Consider the following 18736-nt stretch of genomic DNA (forward strand, 5'->3'; position numbering starts at 1 on the left):
CCCTTTTTTATTTTCCCATGTTTGCTTGTTTTCGAAATTCCACATGAGTGAAATCACATGGGATTTGTCTTTCTCTGACTGACTTATCCGACTTAAATTATACTCTAGCTTTGTCTATGTTTTTGCAAATGGCAAGATTTCATTCTTTTTTATTGCTGAAAAGAGGCAAATAATTTCCTTAATTATAACAATCTGTATGCTGCTCTGGGCAGGTTTAGACTCTGTCTGCTGTACTCTGGTAACAAAGACATACGTAATGAAGTTGCTGCTGTTAAATAAGGCAAACAAAGGAGTGACATCACAAATAACACTATACAGATACACAATGAAGCCAGGTTTAAGAACTTATATTTTTGGGAATGCAAGCTGGTGCAGCAACTCTGGAAAACAGTATGGAGGTTCCTTAAAAAACTAAAAATAGAACTACCCTACGACCCAGCAATGGCACTACTAGGCATTTATCCACCGGATACAGGTGTGCTGTTTCGAAGGGACACATGCACCCCCATGTTTATAGCAGCACTATCAACAATAGCCAAAGTATGGAAAGAGCCCAAATGTCCATTAATGGATGACTGGATAAAGAAAATTATATGTAAAAAAAAAATAAATTATATTTTAAAAATAGCAAGTCAAAAATGCTTACAGTTAAACACAATCAGAGAGAAAAAGTAAGACAGGCGTCAAAAAAAAAAAAAAAAGCTCTACTTAAACAGAGTACAAAAGTCAATTTGAGCTTTCTGGGAGGTAAAGAAAAATTCTGATCTCTTTAGTACTAAGTCACCAGTGACAAGACCTAAGGAGTGAGCACATCCAAGTGTTGTCTCCAACAGAGGCCTCTCGGGCATCTAGGAGTTAAAGACGGTTAGCTTCAGCCATGGGCATGTCCAGCCACTGAAATGGGGTTCCCTAAGGAGGCCAGAAACCCAGGCAATGAAAGAACCATAGCAACTGAAGTGAAGAAAAGGGGAATTCTCTGATGAGGAGTGCAGGGACACGTCACTATCTCCTTATATCTTTGTTATATAATTAGAATTCATCTGTGTGATAACTGCATTATTCTTTTTCCAAGAATAGAAAGAGAGAACAGTTTACTGCCAAACTGCCATCTTCATTGCAACTCTCAGAACCTCTTCTCACAAGTTCTAGAAACAGTCAATGTGGTATTCTCAGCAATGTCCCTGCCAGGCTTAAATATATACTACATGATTCAGCCTCTCTCCTGAGTGCCTCCTTCTGTACTGAAGATTGAATACAGAACTAGAATAACAAAATGAGTTCATGAGGCATCAAAATGTAACCAAAAAACACATGGGAGATCACCCTGGGGCCCTAAACTCAGTCACCTTAAAATTTTCAAATTTATGGTCATGTTCCCTGAAAAGGCCAGAAACCAGAGACGATGTAAACAGTTCTCAAGAGCAGACATCAGAAACTTGGTTTTCAGTGTTACGTTTGCACATTGAGCCTGAACCTTCCCTTGTTTTAAAGAGGCCTTACAATGGCCAATTTGATGAAATCTGCTTCAAAGTGATGATTCAATTCCTGATGAATCTATTTCTACATAGTTGCTGCGTAAGCAGGAAAATCTTGTTTTTATCTTTTATTCAATGCTTTAGGGGAATGTTAATACAGATGTCAGAAATCTAAAAATGCTCAGATAATATAAAGGACTTAAAAAGTACATCATTAAATATAAAAGAAGGTGAGAGAATGAGAATAGCTACTAATATGAAAATCTAAAAGCACATTAAAAGAGTTATATTTTAGTTCCCAAATCATATCCATGTGAACTATCTACCTTACACCTAGGGAGAAGTTAGGTACTTAAAGGCCTGGCCCATAAAATATTAAGAACTCAACATAATATTGTAGTCATACTTAAATCAGATACTAATAGAAAACAATGACAGCTTACCTTACAGAAGGAATTGCTGAACATTTCTGTCAAAGGCTGTGAAACTGCAAGATGAGTATCTTCTGGGCTGATTTTAAAAACTGTCTCCAAGCACTGAATTGCAACTTGAAATAAATTTGAATAGTGAAAAAGAAAATTAGCAACCTAAAAAAAGAAACAACCTCTTTTTTTCTGGTAGAAATCTGCACTCTGTGCAATCTGTGGTAATTCAGTATTTATGATCACAGAACATAAGGAAAACTAAATGGTTCAGCTACATAGAGACTTCTGTTTATAGATCAGCTGTTGAAGGAAGACAACTTGATTTCTTATTCCTCACTTAAAGAAAGATGTTACCTAGAATATAATTTCTCAATATATCTATTACATCATATTCTTGCTGAAGCCAGTCACTAACAGTAAGTTATTCCTCCCTGCCAATATCTATTGTCCACCAATGTTCTAATGTTTTGAATAAAACAAACAAAAAAAATCTTCTTTCTTTTATGTGAGAAACAGAATTCTCAACCTGACCAAAAACAGTAACAGAAACAGCACTAAATATTAATCCTGGTATATTTACTTAGATAGATAGGTTGGCTTTAAAAAATTCATTCATGCATACAAATTTACCCTAAGCACCTACTACATGCAAGATGGTAGAAATACAGCAGTTAATCTAAAGACAAAAATCACTATTCATGTGATGAAGCTTACATTTAATAGAAGGAGTCAGAGAAACACAAAAGTACACAGCATGTTAAATGGTGATAAGGTGTGTCATCTGCATTTGGTATATGACAAGATAACTGATATGGCCAGGGTAGAAAGACATGATGGGAGATGATGCTAGAAAGCAAGTGTGTTATTGGATGACAAGGCACCTCACATAACATTCTTAAAGAATGTGCACTTCACACTACGGGCAAATGGAGAGCCATTAAAGAACTCAGTGAAGGAGAATAACATAACTGGATTTGTGTTTAGAACTACAAGTCTGTGAATGGATAAAGAAGATGTGGTGTATATATAAAATGGAGTATTACTTGGCAATCAAAAAGAATGAAATCTTGCCATTTGCAACTACGTGGATGGAACTAAAGGGTATTATGCTAAGTGACATTAGTCAGTCAGAGAAAGACAAGTGTCATATGACTTCACTCATATGAGTACTTTAAGACACAGAACAGATGAACATAAGGGAAGGGAAGCAAAAATAATATAAAAAGAGGGAGGGGACAAAACATAAGAGACTCTTAAATATGGAGAACAAACAGAGGGGTTGTGGGAGGGGGGATGGGCTAAATGGGCAAGGGGCATTAAGGAATCTACTCCTGAAATTATTGTTGCACTATCTGCTAACTAATTTGGATGTAAATTTAAAAAACAAAATTAATTTAAAAAAGAAAAAAAAAAGAACTACAAGTCTGATAGGAATGCAGAGAATGAATTAGAATAAGACAAGCTGAAGGAGAAAATGGAAGCAGAAAACCAAGTGGGTTCTTACTTAAATGATCTAAACATAAGGAGTCCAAACCAGGGCAATCACAGGGAAGAAAGATAACCTGTCCTCTCTACAAGTACTCACTGAGGTGAATGGAGGCAGATTCTCATCTTGAGAATTCTCTCCTTTGAAAAGGAATTCTCTCCTGGCTCCACAAGATGAGAATGTAGCCACAGTGTCCAGTGTACTTCCAAGCAGTATGGAATAGATTCACAAATATTTATGTATGACTTTCATTATTATTTGTATGCAATATATTTAAACTAAAAACACAACAGAACAAAAACACTTCACCCGTTACTCTCACCTCCATGCCCCACCTCTGACAACCACCAATCTCTTTTCTGTATCTATGTGCTTGCTGTGTTTATTTATTAGCGTTGCACATATAAGAGAGATCATAGAGTATTCATCTCCCTCTGTCTGATTGATTATAGATTCATTGATACTTGTGTATGACTTTTAAAGGATACATTATGTATTAATTATGGCCCTGAGAAAAACACCTCTGTCATAATAGAAATACTATTACTATCACTATCCACAGAACAATTCTCCTTAGAAAAGGGACTGAATTGGGGCACCTGGGTGGCTCAGTCACTTAAGCGTCCAACTTTGGCTCAGGTCATGATCTCATGGTTTGTGAGTCTGAGCCCTGTATCGGGCTTTCTGCTCTCAGCAAAGAGCCAGCTTCAGATCCTCTTCCTCTCTCTCTGCCCCTCCTCTACACGCGCTTTCTCTCCCTATCAAAAATAAATAAACATTGGGGCACCTGGGTGGCTCAGTGGGTTAAGGGTCTGACTTCGGCTGGGGTCATGATCTCGCGGTCATGAGTTCAAGCCCTGCATCAGGCTCTGTGCTGACAGCTAGAGCCTGGAGCCTGCTTCAGATTCTGTGTCTCCCTCTCTCTCTGCCCCTCTTCCGCTCACACTCTGTCTCTCTCTCTCAAAAATAAATAAACATTAAAAATTTTTTTAAATAAATAAATAAACACTAATAAGCAACTAAGTTACCAACCACAAGAAGTCAGAGTGCCTTTAACATAGAAAATAATCTGCTGTTTACCCATTCCTCATCCTCTCAATTTCTATTCTTGCCAAGCGCTTGTTTTCACACTTTAGTTGCTCCAGCACTAAAAACATTGGGCTACAAGAAAATATGCTCCCACTGCCATGAAGTCAGTTAATGTAAACAACAACAATAATAATGGTAAATGTGTCTGTTTATGTGTATATATTGATTCTTGATCAATATCTTTCCTCCCTGATCAGACTGGTCATTTCCTTTACTGTACCATGTAAACTCATACTGGTACATGTTTCTATTATTTTACTTATCATACTATAGGACATGCTCTTAAATGTCTATCTCCCACATTAGACTGTCTCCATGAGGATAAGGCCTATACCTTATTCATCTCTGACTTTAACATATATGGCAAATAGTAGGTATTCAATAAAGTTAATCTACTTCTTTGTTTACAATGGAAGTATAGTTAAATTACAGAGGAAATAACAACAATAAAATCTGTAGAGTAGGGCCCTTCTGCGCTCCAAAACATTAGTTCACAGCCATGGGAAAAAAGGATAGTCCATAACCAAGTCTTTAACCAAAAACCAGAGTATGTAACTTCAGTGCTAAACACTGACAGGTGAAAAGTCCATGTGGTAACTAAGGGATTTTTATGCTCTATCTTGTTGAGGCAATTCAGTCTAGCTCCTTTATCTCTGTGGCCACTGATCTTAAAACACATGTCTTGTGCATACTAGACACAATTAAATATCATTAAAGGAGGTGGATGTTTTGTTTTAAACACAATTATTTGGTGTGTGTTTTTTCAAACCGCTTTACTGAAGTATGGTTGACATATGAAAAGCTATTCATATTTAACATCTATAACTCGATGAATTTGAGGATCAGTATACACCTGTGGAACCATTACCACCATTGAATCCAGAGACATACTCATCACCTCCCAAAGTTTGCTCTTATCACTTTTATTATGTGTGTTGTAAGAACACTTAACCTAGGTTCTATATTCCTACCAAATTTTAAGTATATAACAACTGATGATAAGCACTGTGAAGAGTAGTAAGCCTCTAGAACTTGATTATCTTGCATAAGTGAAACTTTGTACTCTTTGACAATCACCTCCCCATTTTCTCCTTCCCCGGCTCTGGCAACCACCATTCTGCTCCCTGCTTCTATGAGTTTGACTATTTTAGATTCTCTGTATAAGCAAAAAGAATTGTTTGATAGGTAAACCTAGCTGCCAAAGTGTTTAACCTTGATGATGTTAGTGTAGATGGACAGATTGAGGCAAAGGCCCAACTGGAACGGGTTCAAGAAAAAAGAGGAGGGGAATTAGAAAAGGCATAGACTGCTCTTTCAAAGAGTTTTCCAGCAAAAGGAAGACAAAAAAGCATGAAGTATTATGTGGGGTGAGGGTAATATGGCAAAAACTCAGGACTACCTTATTATTTATCCAGCCAAAAAAAATTAAATAACCTAGGTACAATAATTTATCTTACTTTTACCTCAAGATTCTCACTTATGAAACAAGGATTATTACATTCAATCCTCCTTTGAGGAGGTCGTACTCATGAATAAGTCATATGCTATAAACAAATACTGTATATAAATATTGTTCCCCTTTAGCACCAAACAATAATAGTGTGTTTGGTACTGATGAGGAGAAGGACAGTGAAGAACTCTATTCAACACCTACCACATCCTACCTGTTCAGCACTTTATTCAAAAGTTTCCATACTCTAGTTACCTGCCATGACTGATTCTGATTCTCCTAACAAATCTGTCTGATGGAGAAGAGGCAGACAGTTTCCCTTAACAGACTTAGAAATAAAGATATAGTCCAACTAACTGATATGCCCAGGATCACTCGATTCTTTCAATTCACCAATTCAATTCAACCCATGTTTACTGTACTTACACTATATTACATGCAGTTCAATGTGTCAGGTGCTTTTGTACATGCGCTAGATAGATTAGTGAATAAAACAGAAAAGATCTCTGACCTCTTGGGGCTGACATTTAGGGACAGGGGTGAAGAGCTAGGCTATAAGCAATAAAAAGTAGAGAAGTGTGAAGATATGGGAGTATGGAGAGCAAAGCAGGGAAGCAGATTCCAGATGTAACAGCGTGCCCAGGGTACACCTCATTCAGAAAACAGATTTGACAAAGACTCAAAGAAGATGGGGGTATTACCATTATCTAGAAGAACAACATTCTAAGCAGAAAAAATAACCAGAACAGAAGCCTTTAGGAAAGAGGATTTTGTGTATTCAGAGTTAGGAAGCCAATTTGCCTAAAGCCAAATGAGAAAGGGGAAGAATCTGTGAACAACACATCACAGAAGCCTGAGTTATATAAATACTTTAAACAATGACTAAGTAGCATGAAGAAGTTACTGCAAGATTTTGAGTAGAGAAATGATAGACTCTTTTTTTTAAGATTTTATTTTTTTAATTTTTAAAAAATGTTGGTTTATTTTTAAGTGTGGGAAAGAGACAGAGACAGAGTATGAGCAGGGGAGGGCAGAGAGAGAGGGAGAGACAAAATCCAAAGCAGGCTCCAGGCTCCGAGCTGTCAGCACAGAGCCGGACGCGGGGTTCGAGTTCACAATTCCAAGATCATGACCTGAGCAGAAGTTGGATGCTTAATGGACTAAGCCATGCAGGCGCCCCTTAAGATTTTATTTTCATGTAACGTCTACACCCACGTGAGGCTGGAACTTACAACCATGAGATCAAGAGTCGCACATTCTACTGACTGAGCCACCCAGGGGCCCCTGACATACTGTTTTAAAATATCAATGGTAGCTGTATTGGGAATAGTCAACAAAGCTGCAAGGACAAAACCAGAGAGATCAGTTGGAAGCTATTACATTAAAAAAGATGAGAAATACTTAATTATATCCATGGGTGATATCAGTGGAGATGGGAAGAAACAGTTAAGACTCTAATTTTGAAGGTACAGCCAACAGGATTTACTAAATGATTAAACGCAGAGTCCAAGAGAAAGAGTTCAGAATGATGCCCAAGTTTGGGGCCTAAGCAACTGAAAAGATAGAGTTGCCATCAACTGAGATAAGGAACAGATTTTGGGTGGGAGGATCAGGAGTTCAGTCTTGGAAATGTTCACTTTGAGATGCCTATTACACATAGAAGTAGAGATATCTAGTAGGCAGTTGGATATAAAAATCTGCAGTTCAGAAGGAAGGTCTTAGTTAAATGCCAAGAAACTGAATGACATCATCAAAAAAGTAAGTGTAGGGGCACCTGGGTGGCTCGGTCAGTTAACTGTCCAACTTCGGCACAGGGCATGATTTTATGGTTTGTGAGTTCAAGCCCCGTGTCAGGCTCTGTGCTGACAGCTCAGAGCCTGGAGCCTGCTTGGGATTCTGTGTCTCCTTCTCTCTCTCCCCCTCCCTCACTCACACTCTGTCTCTCTTTGTCTCTCAAAAATGAATAAACGTTTAAAAAAAAAAAATAAGCATAGATAATGAAGAGAAGATCAAGCACTAGACCTTGGGCACTCCAGGTCAGGGAAGAGATGAGAAACTAGCAAAGGAGACAGAAGGAGCAAGCAATAAGAAGAAAACCAAGAGAATGTGAGGAGGTATCCTGGAAGCCAAGTGAATCAAATATATGACAGCGGGGCAGGGGTGGGGGCTGTGAGATGAGGGATATCATCAGCTTTATCAACAGCAGCTAAAAAGACACATGAAGACTGACAACTGATCACTGAACTAAATAACTCAGCAATTACTGATGACTTTGATGAGAAGACTATGGGTGGAGAGGCTGAAGCAAAGGCCAAACTGGAATGGGTACAAGAAAGAATAAGAGAGGAATTTTAAAAAGTATAGATAATTCTTTCAATGAGGTTTCCAGCAAAAGCAAGACAATAAAAGTAGGCAGTAGTTTGGAAGTAGGGGGTAATATGGCAAGAGTAATTAGCTGTTGTTTTTGTTTTTTTAGGAAGTGAGAAACAATGAAAAGTATATTCTGATAAAAATGATCCAACACAGAGTGAAAATTTGCTGATGTAAGACAAGAAGGGTAGAATAACTAGAGCGATATCCCAGAGTAGGTGAGACAGGATGGAATCAGACCCAGTGTGCCAGTAAAGAGGTTCCATTTAGAAAAGACAATGGATAGTTCATCCGTGGTATCTTAATCTTGTTTCAGCCTCTCTAACAGAATACCATAGACTAGGTGGCTTATAAGCAACAGAAATGTATTTCTCATAGTTCTGGAGGCTGGGAAGTCCAAGATTAAGGTGCTGGTAAATTCAATGTCTAATGAGAACCTGCCTTCTGGTTCATCGATGGTACCTCTTCACTGTGTCCTCACATGGTAGAAAGAGTAAAGGAGTTCTTTGGGGTCACTTTATAAGAGCACTAACTTCAATCATGAAGGCTCCACCTCCTAATACCCTCACACTGGGCATTAGATTTCAACATATGAATTTTGAGAAAACACAAACATTTAGTCCATGCATAGCATATAATAGTTAGCCAAGCAAGCAGAATATGTAGGGGTGTACATGCTGGTGGGTGGGTAGATGGGGTAGGGGGAGTCTGTGGAAGTTGTTTTCTTATTCCTTCAATTATCTTGGTAGGGTAAGAAGGAAGCTCATGAACTAAAAGTGAGTACAGAGGAGGAGATTTGAGAGTTTGAGAAGATGGGAGAAAGTGTTAAAGTGGTGGTCTAGGAGAGCAAAAGTGTGAATGAACTTGGAAGAGACAGTGTGATTGCCAGGCAGCATGACAGGTCCACTTGAGGCTCATGATGATGAAATCAAAGTGGGATCGATCAGCAAAGTTATAGGTTTTGCTCCATCTATACAAAGTCACATGGACATGAGCACATAGTAGGTGGAGAGCTGAATTTAAACAAGGTTGGGTTTTACAAGAAAGGGAGAGATATACAATGCATGAACATAATTATGAACCATGGTATTTAAATGGGGTAAGAAAAGGGGTATGAAAGGTAAGGGATCAACATACTGGAGGTATTGGTAGGGTCAAGAATTGTTGAGGTAGAGATTTTAGAGGGAGTGAGTTGGAAAGAACAGGCAGTAGTGGTCAGGAAATGTTATGTTGACAATAGAGATTACAGGGAGAATGCAGTTTCAGTAATGATAATGTCCAGGGAAGAGTTTCTCACTCTTGGCACTGCTGACATTTTGGACTTTGTTCTGGGGTCCATCCTGTGCCTTATAGTATGTTTAGCAATTTCCATGGCCTCTACCCACTAGATGCCATAGAGCAGCCCCCCACTGGTGACAATCAAAAATATCTCCAGATGTTGCAAAATCATCCTGAGTTGAGAACCACTAGTCTAGGGTATGGCCAAACAGCTGAGTGGTTGAGATCACTGGAGGAGAGGCCAAGGAACAGAAGTATTGAGAGAACTCAAAGAATCACCTATGAGTACACTGCAACTGCCAAAAATTAAGACAGGAGTAGTACTAGAAAGAGTGACAGAGGGCAGGAGCCACATGAAGTAGATGTTGGTAGATGATGACAATTAGGTGTGGGTGACAAAATCTGATGAAAAAGCTCAAAGCTGATAAGGCTATAATTCTTCAGCACTATGGTAAGGCTGGTACTAGAACTCAGGCTCCTTTCCTAGAGCTTTTTTAAATGTCTAGAAGGTGGGCAGACTTCTCCACATGATTTCATACTCAATTAAATTAGACTCACAGAGTCAAAAATAGGGGTCGGTCAAAAACAATTGGCACTATTTCTGACTGCCATACATAACAAACAGATGAAGGCACATATTTTTGGCTGAAGACCATCCTAAAAATAGGGCATAACATCTTGATTTTTAGAAACCTCTCAATTTTCTTTCTGGCCCTTAAAAGTATTATACTGTTTTGATTAGGAAAGAAACATCTTTTATTAAATAATTGCATTTATGTGTTTATTACTGAGAAACCATAACCAACACTTTCTTTAGATAACCAGTCACCTTTACCTTCACATAGTCTAACTGAGGACAAAAAGATTTTAATATGAAATGAACCAACTGGAATGTTCTCCAACTGTGTGTCACCTGCTCCTCTCACTGCCACCTGGAAAGACAGCATCTCACCAGATTGCAAGCAGATTTAGAGCAAATGCCGATTTTCATCCCCACCTCTAAAAAGCATATTCACAATGGAAGTGCCTACTGAAATTAATAGAGGGATCCCTTTTATAGGAGAAATAGCTTCAAGATGACAAAATCAAATTGTATAACTTATTAAATTCTCCCAAATGCACTGTCTCATTGCAATAATTAAGTCTTTAGGCCACAAGGAAGGTATACTCATTGAACCTCCACAAGCTCATCTGCAGAATTCAATCTTTCCATGGTTATAGTGAATTTAAATTTTATAATGCATAAATGTGAAGCAGAAAAGATGGTGTCAAGGAAACACATGATGCTTTCATGCAAGTCTCACTCAACTTTACAGATTACCAAATCTAATATTTAAAGCTTACATAAAACAAGGGTAAAATCCTCTCATTTTCAAGTGTCCAAATAGAACGTTGTTAGAGTTTAATTGTGATGTAATTATTAGACTTTTACATACTGCTTTTATGATGACTAAGGTATTTTCATATATCAATCCTAAACGAGATGCTTTCCTATCAGGAAGACACAAGATCTTCAGAATAAAAACCAGGATTTAAATGTCAGCTTTGCCACATTTCGCTGTTATGTTACTTAATCTATCTGGTTTCATTTATTATCTGTTAAATGAGGATAATACTAACTTGGCAGTTACTAACTATAAAGAAAAAATTCCGCACAGTGTGAACAGCATAGTTCTGACACATACTAGGTCCTCAATAAGTGAATCACAGTCCTCCTATTGTATTGTTAATTAAAACCAAACAAGCCTCAGAGAATGGACACAGGATCTCTCTTCTCGAAAGATCAACAAAACATTATCACTTTGTTATTATAGGTCATAAAGTCAGGCTTATAGCTATTTTAGTCTTTATTTATAGTACAAATGAACAAAAAGCGCTCATGCCTACCTTCCAAACTTTCTTGTTCATCCAAAGTATAAGCATCCATCTGACTTTGTTCCCGTAAGAAACGAATAACTGCATAAACTAAGTGCTTGATAGATGACATTTTAAAAGCTTAAATGCTTTTCCTTGATAAGAAAAAGGAAAACACTGATCTAAGTTATTTTAAAGAATTAGGAAAGTTATAAATAACAAGGGTTATAAATTACATCAAAAGTAAAAAGCAAAAACAAAACCTGCATTACCTTCATTCTTCTTTTAAAAGTCAGGAGAACACAAAGTATTGTTATGATAATGTATCACATATTTTGATTTATACCCAGTAGTATTAGATTATGTTAAAACTTGCAAAAGTAGAATTTTTCTCAAAACATGTACCACACAAGCTTAGACACTAACTCACTGGATCTTTTTTTTTTAATTTTTTAACATTTATTTTTTGAGAGACAGAGACAGAGTGTGAGCAGTGGAGGGGCAGAGAGAAAGAGAGAGAGAGAGTCACTGACTACCTCACTGTATTTTTTTTTTTAATGTTTATTTATTTTTTGAGAGACAGAGTGTGAGCGGTGAAGGGCAGAGAAAGAGAGGGAGTCACAGAATCCAAAACAGGCTCCAGGCTCCGATCTGCAGGCTCTGAGCTGTCAGCACAGAGCTCGATGGGGGGTCTGGAACCCTCGAACTGTGGGATCATGACCTCAGCAGAAGTCAGACGCTTAACCGACTGAGCCACCCATGCGCCCCATTATCTCATTATATCTTAACTGTATATATGGTACAGATACGGATAAGGACAGGGGTACAGATACAGAAGTAGAAATCCCCAAAAGGCCTCAGTACTATGTTGAGGGAGATTTCATACTGCTGACTCAGATGCTCATCTACAATAAGCATCTTCGTCTATTTCATGAGATTTTTTTTAAATGTATGCATAATTTACACTGCACCAACTTTTTTAAGCTGACACTGTTACTTGAGGAGGAAGTATATTAATGAAAGGGTGTTCAACTATTGAGTGTCATTATTAATAAAAATAGCATTTCTATTTAATCTAGATATGTCGGAAAATCATTGCCTAAATCGATGGATACTACACACCGACTAGTGCTCTCTGCAGTAGCTGTGCTCTCGTGGACAAGCTGGAAGCTCCCGGTCATGTTCATTCACATGGAATACTATCGCATCCAAACAGTGGCGCAGGGCCAGCCGGCATTAATGGCTTATTTCCACTAAATCGCATCATCCATCTGTTCTCCAGGTTCCCTAATCCAAAGCCAGGGTGTGGTACCCGCCGCCAGGATGTTTATTATTTCTAGGCTTATTCTAAAGGCAAGCCCAGTCTTTAGGCCATGGGGTTGCAAGTATTAAATAAGGCCCCAGGGCAGAAGGTGAAAAAAGAACGGGGAGTGAAGAAGGTGAGGAGGGGAAACGAAGACAGCCAATCTCCTCCCGTCTTCTCCCCCTTCTTCTCCCCATAACACATCGACCTCCTACCTCCCTTGGGTACCCGGGCCTCTCTTCGGCCCAGACGGGGTTTGATGCGGGTGCGCGGTGCAGGCCCCACCTGGGGCGGCAGGAGACGCACCCATCCCAGACAGAAGCCCCTTACCAGGCAAGAGGACGCGAGATGGTGGCAGCGGGCCCACGGGCGTCCGTAAACCGGTCCGCCCGCTCGCTGGTCCTCCGAGCTTCAGCCTGGCTCCCGATCGTAGTAGTGCCAGCGGTCGCCAAAACTTCCGCTGCTCTGGGGCCGCCGCCGCCCCTCAGCCCACCCGGCCGTGCGCTTTGCTCCCGGCCAGTGGGTCTCGCCAGAACCGCCCCCGGGGCGGTGCCAGGAGCGCGGGGCGGGGCGCAAGCCGGGGGGGCGGGGCCCAAGTGGGCGCCGGCGTGGTGCTGCCGCACGTGGGAGGGCGCGGGCAGGGCTGGCAGCCACCGCCGCTGTTGCCTTCTCCGCTAGGCTGCCTCTTGGCTCCCGGGCGCCCCGCCTCCCTCAACCCCAAACCGGAGGACAACGCGCCCGCCGCCGCCGCCGCCACCGCCTCTCGGCGCTCCCATGATCGCCCAGTGCCTTTCGGCTGTGCGAGGCCTCCACAGGTATCTCGGTGTGCGGGTTAACCTTGACTGAGGGCCGGGAGTGGTTTTCCGTCCTGTCAGTGCCAAGTGCCTGTGCTCGGGCTTTCCCAAGCGCACTCCTCTGACGCTCCTGGGCCTCTCCCTCCCCGCGGCCCGTATGCTCTGCCCTGAGGGACACCTGGCGCGGGGGAACTTGGGGCCACCTTTCCCTCCTCCGCTCTCTTGGGAAGGCATCCATTCCCCTTTGTTTGGGACTGCCTCAGCTGCAGTCAGCGAGACTGGTCACAGGCCCGGCCCAAAATGAATGCAGAAAGATGGTTCGGATAAGAAAATCGTTTGACTTCCGCCCCGCCCCCCCATCCAGAACTGCAGACCTCTTATTGAAAGTGCCGGCAGCTGTAGACTCAGGAATAGGGATTCTAATTTGCCCCTCACTCACATCATTAGCATACAAATCGTTTAACGTCCTTGCAAGATGAAACCGCTATGGTTTTGCGGCTTTTCTCCGTCCATGCTTTCTAATTTCCTTTTTATTTACGTCTTCCCCATAAAACATTCGGCCTCTTGCTGGGGCAAATTGACTTGGCCCAAAATGGAGGAAATTATTGCTTGGACACGGTTTGGGGCAGCCTCAGCTGCTGTTTTGGATTGCTTCCTAGCTCCCAAGCCACACCCCTCTGCAACAGACCAGTAGCAAGATGGTGAGAGAATTAAATTCTTTGCTTGGATGCGCTAGATGGAGTGGTTTTCAGAAACAATGCCTCTACCACTCCCATTCCCGAAGACAGCCTTGAACTGTACATCCTAATGAAGATCCAACAGAAAAAAGGAAATGTGTCTTTCTTGCTAGATACTTATGAAACTACTTTGGGAAATGTTAAGCATTCAGCCTTTTTAACAGTTTTCTATTGTACATGGTCACTCATCCGTGAGGAGCTTTATGTTGCTCAGTCCTTATACTTATGGTGCGTCCAAGGGACAGTAGTAATTATAAAGAGTTAATGTGATGGGTTTGGCCATATTTCACGCTGTCCTTTTAGTCTGCAGGCTGCAAGTGATAACAACTTCAAATGCAGCTATACCAACCAGTGAAGATAAATAATGCAGGTGTGAGAAGAGAGAATAAATATCGTGTAAGATACCAATTCTCAAACTTTTTAGCCCCAAGACCTCTTTACCTTACAAAAATCATTGAGGACCTAAGAGCTTCTGTTTATGTGGGTTGTACTAGATCTATCCATATTAACCATATTAGAAATGAAAACTAGGGAATTGTAAAGTATTTATTAGTGTATTTATAAAACAATAATAAACTCATTACATGCACAAATAACATTTCATTAAAAATGAAACTATTTTCCAAACTAACTATTTTCCAAAACTCCTCCAAAAACATGAGTAAGAAGAGTGGAATTGTGGGGGTTTTTTTCCTTTTCTTCAGCTTTTTTTATTGTTGTAAAATATACATAACTTAACATTTGACATTTTAATCGTTTTTAAGTGCAAGATTCAGTGGCATTAAGAACTTAAACCATTACCATTATCTGTCTCCAGATCTTTTTCATCATCCTAAAGTGAAACTCTGTACCCATTAAACAATAACTCCTCATTCTCTTCTTTCCCATCCCTGGTAACCACTATTCTTTCTATGAATTTTACTTTTTTAGGTACCTCATACAAGTAGAATCATAAAGTATTTGTGACTGGCTTATATGAGTTAGCATAATGTTTTTAAGTTTCATCCATGTACTTAGGTCAGAATTTCCTTCCTTTTTAAAGCTGAATAATATTCCATTGTCTGGATATATGACATTTGTTTGTCATCTGTCCATGGACATTTGGGTTGTTTTCACCTTTTGTCTATGTGTGACTTAATAGAAAATAGCTGAATTCTTACATCTGCTTCTGCATTTGATATGTTACACTGTTTTGGTTTAAGATGAAAAAAATTCCACCTCCCATTCATATATATTTGGAAAAACTACTTTTCTTTTTAAATTTATTTATTTTTCGAGAGAGACAGAGACAAAGTGAGCAGGGGAGGGGCAGGGAGAGAAGGAAAGAAAATCCCAAGCAGGCCCCTCACTGTCATGGGGCTTGAACCCATGAACTGTGAGATCATGACCTGAGCTGAAACCAAGAGTCACACACTTAAATGCCTGAGCCACCCAGGCACCCCTAGGACTACTTTTTAAAAGTAATCATGGATATGCTTTATATCATACCAAAGTTTGATATGTGGTAGTGTTTTAAAGATTAGTTTCAATGCAGAATATGAAACTATCCATGTACTTTTCTTACTCTATCATATTAAAATCCATGTGTCTATCTTAGATTTTAAACGGATCTTTTACCCATGATTTTCAAATACCAAACATTGGTTACTTGGAAAATAGCAGTTTACTCTGTTAAACAGATCTTCCTAATGTTGATGCATTACGTTTTACAATATCAAATCATATTCCCTAATATCATCATCCATCTCATCATAAATGTCTTGAAGTATTAGGGAACTAGCAAGCTCACAATGCCAGATGCACTTTTTCAAAATTCTAATTTTCATTTTAAAGCTGACATTTTATCACTGCTAACAAATACTGTCAGTTCCTTGAAGTGACAGGCTCACTTTGTTACATTTTTTGAGAGAATTTCTGCAGCAGAAATGCTGTATGCATACATTGCCACACATATACATTCAGTGATTGAGATTTAATAAAATTAAATATTTTACTATTTCATGAAAGTGAAATTGACATTAATTTTTAGCATGAGTGAGTGGTCGTAAAGAATATAATGACTGCTAAGACATTTTGGTGCCACTGCCTTGATTTGTTCTAAGGTGCCAATGATTTTATCTACCATTGCTTCTTACCATCAGTACAAATGTCGACCAAGTGAACAAAGTAAATAATACCATAGTATTATCATGAAATACTTTTAACCTCACAGATGACTTGAAATGGTCTCAAGGACCCCTCTCCATATTCCCATCCCCAAGGATTGCAAACCACATTTTGAAAACCACTGGTCTGTGTTACTCAGATTTTTTTTTTTTTCTGAGAGAGGTGTGAGAGCAGGGGAGGGGGGCAGAGAGAGAGGGAAAGAGAGAATCCCAAGTGCGCTCCACACAGAGCCCATTGAGAAGCTTGAACCCATGAACCATGAGATCATGACCTGAGCTGAAACCAAGAGTCAGATGCTTAACTGACTGAGCCACCCAAGTGCCCCTTGTTACTCAGATTCTTTGTTTATGTGTGGGAAAAAATAAATATATAGAAAGCCATGCAATTATTATCTTGTTAGAAGCTGGTAATCAGGGGTACCTGGGTGGCTTAGTTGGTTAAGTGTCGACTCTTGATCTTGGCTCAGGTTATGATCTCACAGTTTGTGAGTTCAAGCCCCACATTGGGCTCTGTGCTGACAGTGCAGAGCCTGCTTGGATTCTCTCTCTCTCCTTCTCTTTGTCTGCCCCTCCCCTGCTCGTGCACTCTCCTCTCTCTCTCTCTCTCTCTCTCTCTCTCTCTCTCTCTCTGTCTCTCTCTGTCTCTCTCAATAAATAAACTTTAAAAAAAAGCTGGTGATCAACTATAGCAACTATTTTATTACTTAACAGCATAATATTACAGTTAATCAACACATACAGTAGTAGTAGTCATTAAATTACAGCATTTGTGAGTGAGTGAATCACAATATCTTTGTTTCAAACTGTATCCTCCAAAAAACAGTCGATACTAGGCAACATGGAAGGCCTCTGTGTTCTCTTGATATATTTTTCCTAATTTCTTCCGACACTTGGGAGTTCATTTTAGTGTTTTAAAGTGACCAGGTTTTTATTTACTGACTTAAGATTCTTCTTGTGTTTTCCTGTTGGTAGAGCTGCTATATATCCCCTTCCAAAGCCATTTGAGCAGCCCATATCATTGATGGATTACTAGGCTAACTTCTTGGGAATGAGGGGACTGAGAATCTGAAGACATTATGCTTGCTGTTGAGATAACCTATGACCTTAAGTAAATCACTCAATATCTTGGATCTCTCAAATTCCTTATTTTGTAAAATGAAAAGGACTAGACTAAATGATACCTAAGATTTCTTTCAACTTTTGTTGCCATAGCAATTAAACCAGGAGAATTTCCCTTCCTACCTCATCTAAATTGCACAGAATATGAGCCAAGCAGAATCTAATGTAGAGTGAGGGATGGATCATGGCATGATCAAAAAGACAAATGGGAAAGATGACTCAACAATATTTAGTCCAGATTACGCCTATAATGGCCCTCGTTTCCTCATTCAATTAAAAAAACCCTTGGTTTTAAAAATTATGACAGCAATGCGTGTTCACTGTGGAAAACTAGAAAATATTGACAAGCAAAAGAAACAAGTCCACCGATCCAGAAGAGCCATGTGTTAATAGCTTCCAAAATCTTTTCTACATAGATGTTTTTGTTTTTACAAATATGAGATTATACCATATTTATTATAATTTTTATGTACTGCAAGCACTCTTCCATAATATAAAGAGTTACAATATAGTCCATTTGGAAATGTATGATAATTAATCCCTACTTTTGGATATAACTCTTCCCAACTTCTTGCTGAGTAATAGTGCTTAGATAAACATTCTTACTATTAGGTCTTTTTCCAAATCCTTAATTATTTCATCAATATACGTTTTTAGCAAAGGAATTTGTACATCAGAGGCCTTTGATGCACATCTTTCAGGATTTGGTACCTATTTTTTTCCAAAAAGTTTCGACCAAATTTCACTCTTACCAATGGAGTGTATAAATGCTAGTTTCCTACACGATTACCAACACTGAGCATTTTAATATTTTTTATCCTTACCAATTAGTTAAGTAGAACTTTTCTTATTGTTTTCTTAAATGTTTATTTTTTAATGTTTATTTGAGAGAGAGAGAGAGAGAGAGAGAGAGAGAGAGAGAGAGAGAAAGTGCAAGTGGGGAAAGCGGGAGAGAAGATCCAAAGTGGGCTCCGCCTTTACAGCAGTGAGCAGCCAGATGCAGGGCTTGGACTCATGAACCATGACCTGAGCCGAAGTCACTCAACCAACTGAGCCATCCAGATGCCCTGAAACTTTTCTTATTATAATTTACATTCACTTCCCCCTTTTTTTTTTTTGAGAGGTTATTTGGTGAGTTTAATTCTCTAATAAAATTTCAGGACTTGTGATCTGAAGACCAAAAAAGTTCCT

General features: G+C 39.4%; 2 protein-coding genes across 3 annotated transcripts in view; one reads left to right on the plus strand and one right to left on the minus strand.

Moving 5' to 3' along the window:
• The window catches only part of SGTB (small glutamine rich tetratricopeptide repeat co-chaperone beta), a 45313-nt gene extending 32045 nt beyond the window's left edge, over window positions 1-13268 (minus strand). The window contains exons 1-3 of one of the 2 annotated variants that reach the window (XM_043591364.1): window positions 13061-13268; window positions 11461-11582; window positions 1919-2022 (exon numbers count right to left, since the gene is read on the minus strand). In XM_043591364.1, the coding sequence (XP_043447299.1) occupies window positions 1919-2022; window positions 11461-11560 (204 nt within the window). In that variant the 5' untranslated portion in view covers window positions 11561-11582; window positions 13061-13268. The remainder of the gene's footprint in view (window positions 1-1918; window positions 2023-11460; window positions 11583-13060) is intronic. The other variant, XM_043591354.1, reaches the window with a different exon arrangement.
• Window positions 13269-13353: 85 nt separating this feature from the next.
• Window positions 13354-18736, plus strand: part of NLN (neurolysin) — a 102464-nt gene continuing 97081 nt past the window's right edge. Inside the window, exon 1 of the mRNA XM_043591304.1 lies at window positions 13354-13545. Within this exon, the coding sequence (XP_043447239.1) occupies window positions 13505-13545 (41 nt within the window). The 5' untranslated portion in view covers window positions 13354-13504. The remainder of the gene's footprint in view (window positions 13546-18736) is intronic.

Source organism: Prionailurus bengalensis, chromosome A1 (genome assembly GCF_016509475.1).
Source record: "Prionailurus bengalensis isolate Pbe53 chromosome A1, Fcat_Pben_1.1_paternal_pri, whole genome shotgun sequence".
Classification (NCBI taxonomy): Eukaryota; Metazoa; Chordata; class Mammalia; order Carnivora; family Felidae; genus Prionailurus; species Prionailurus bengalensis.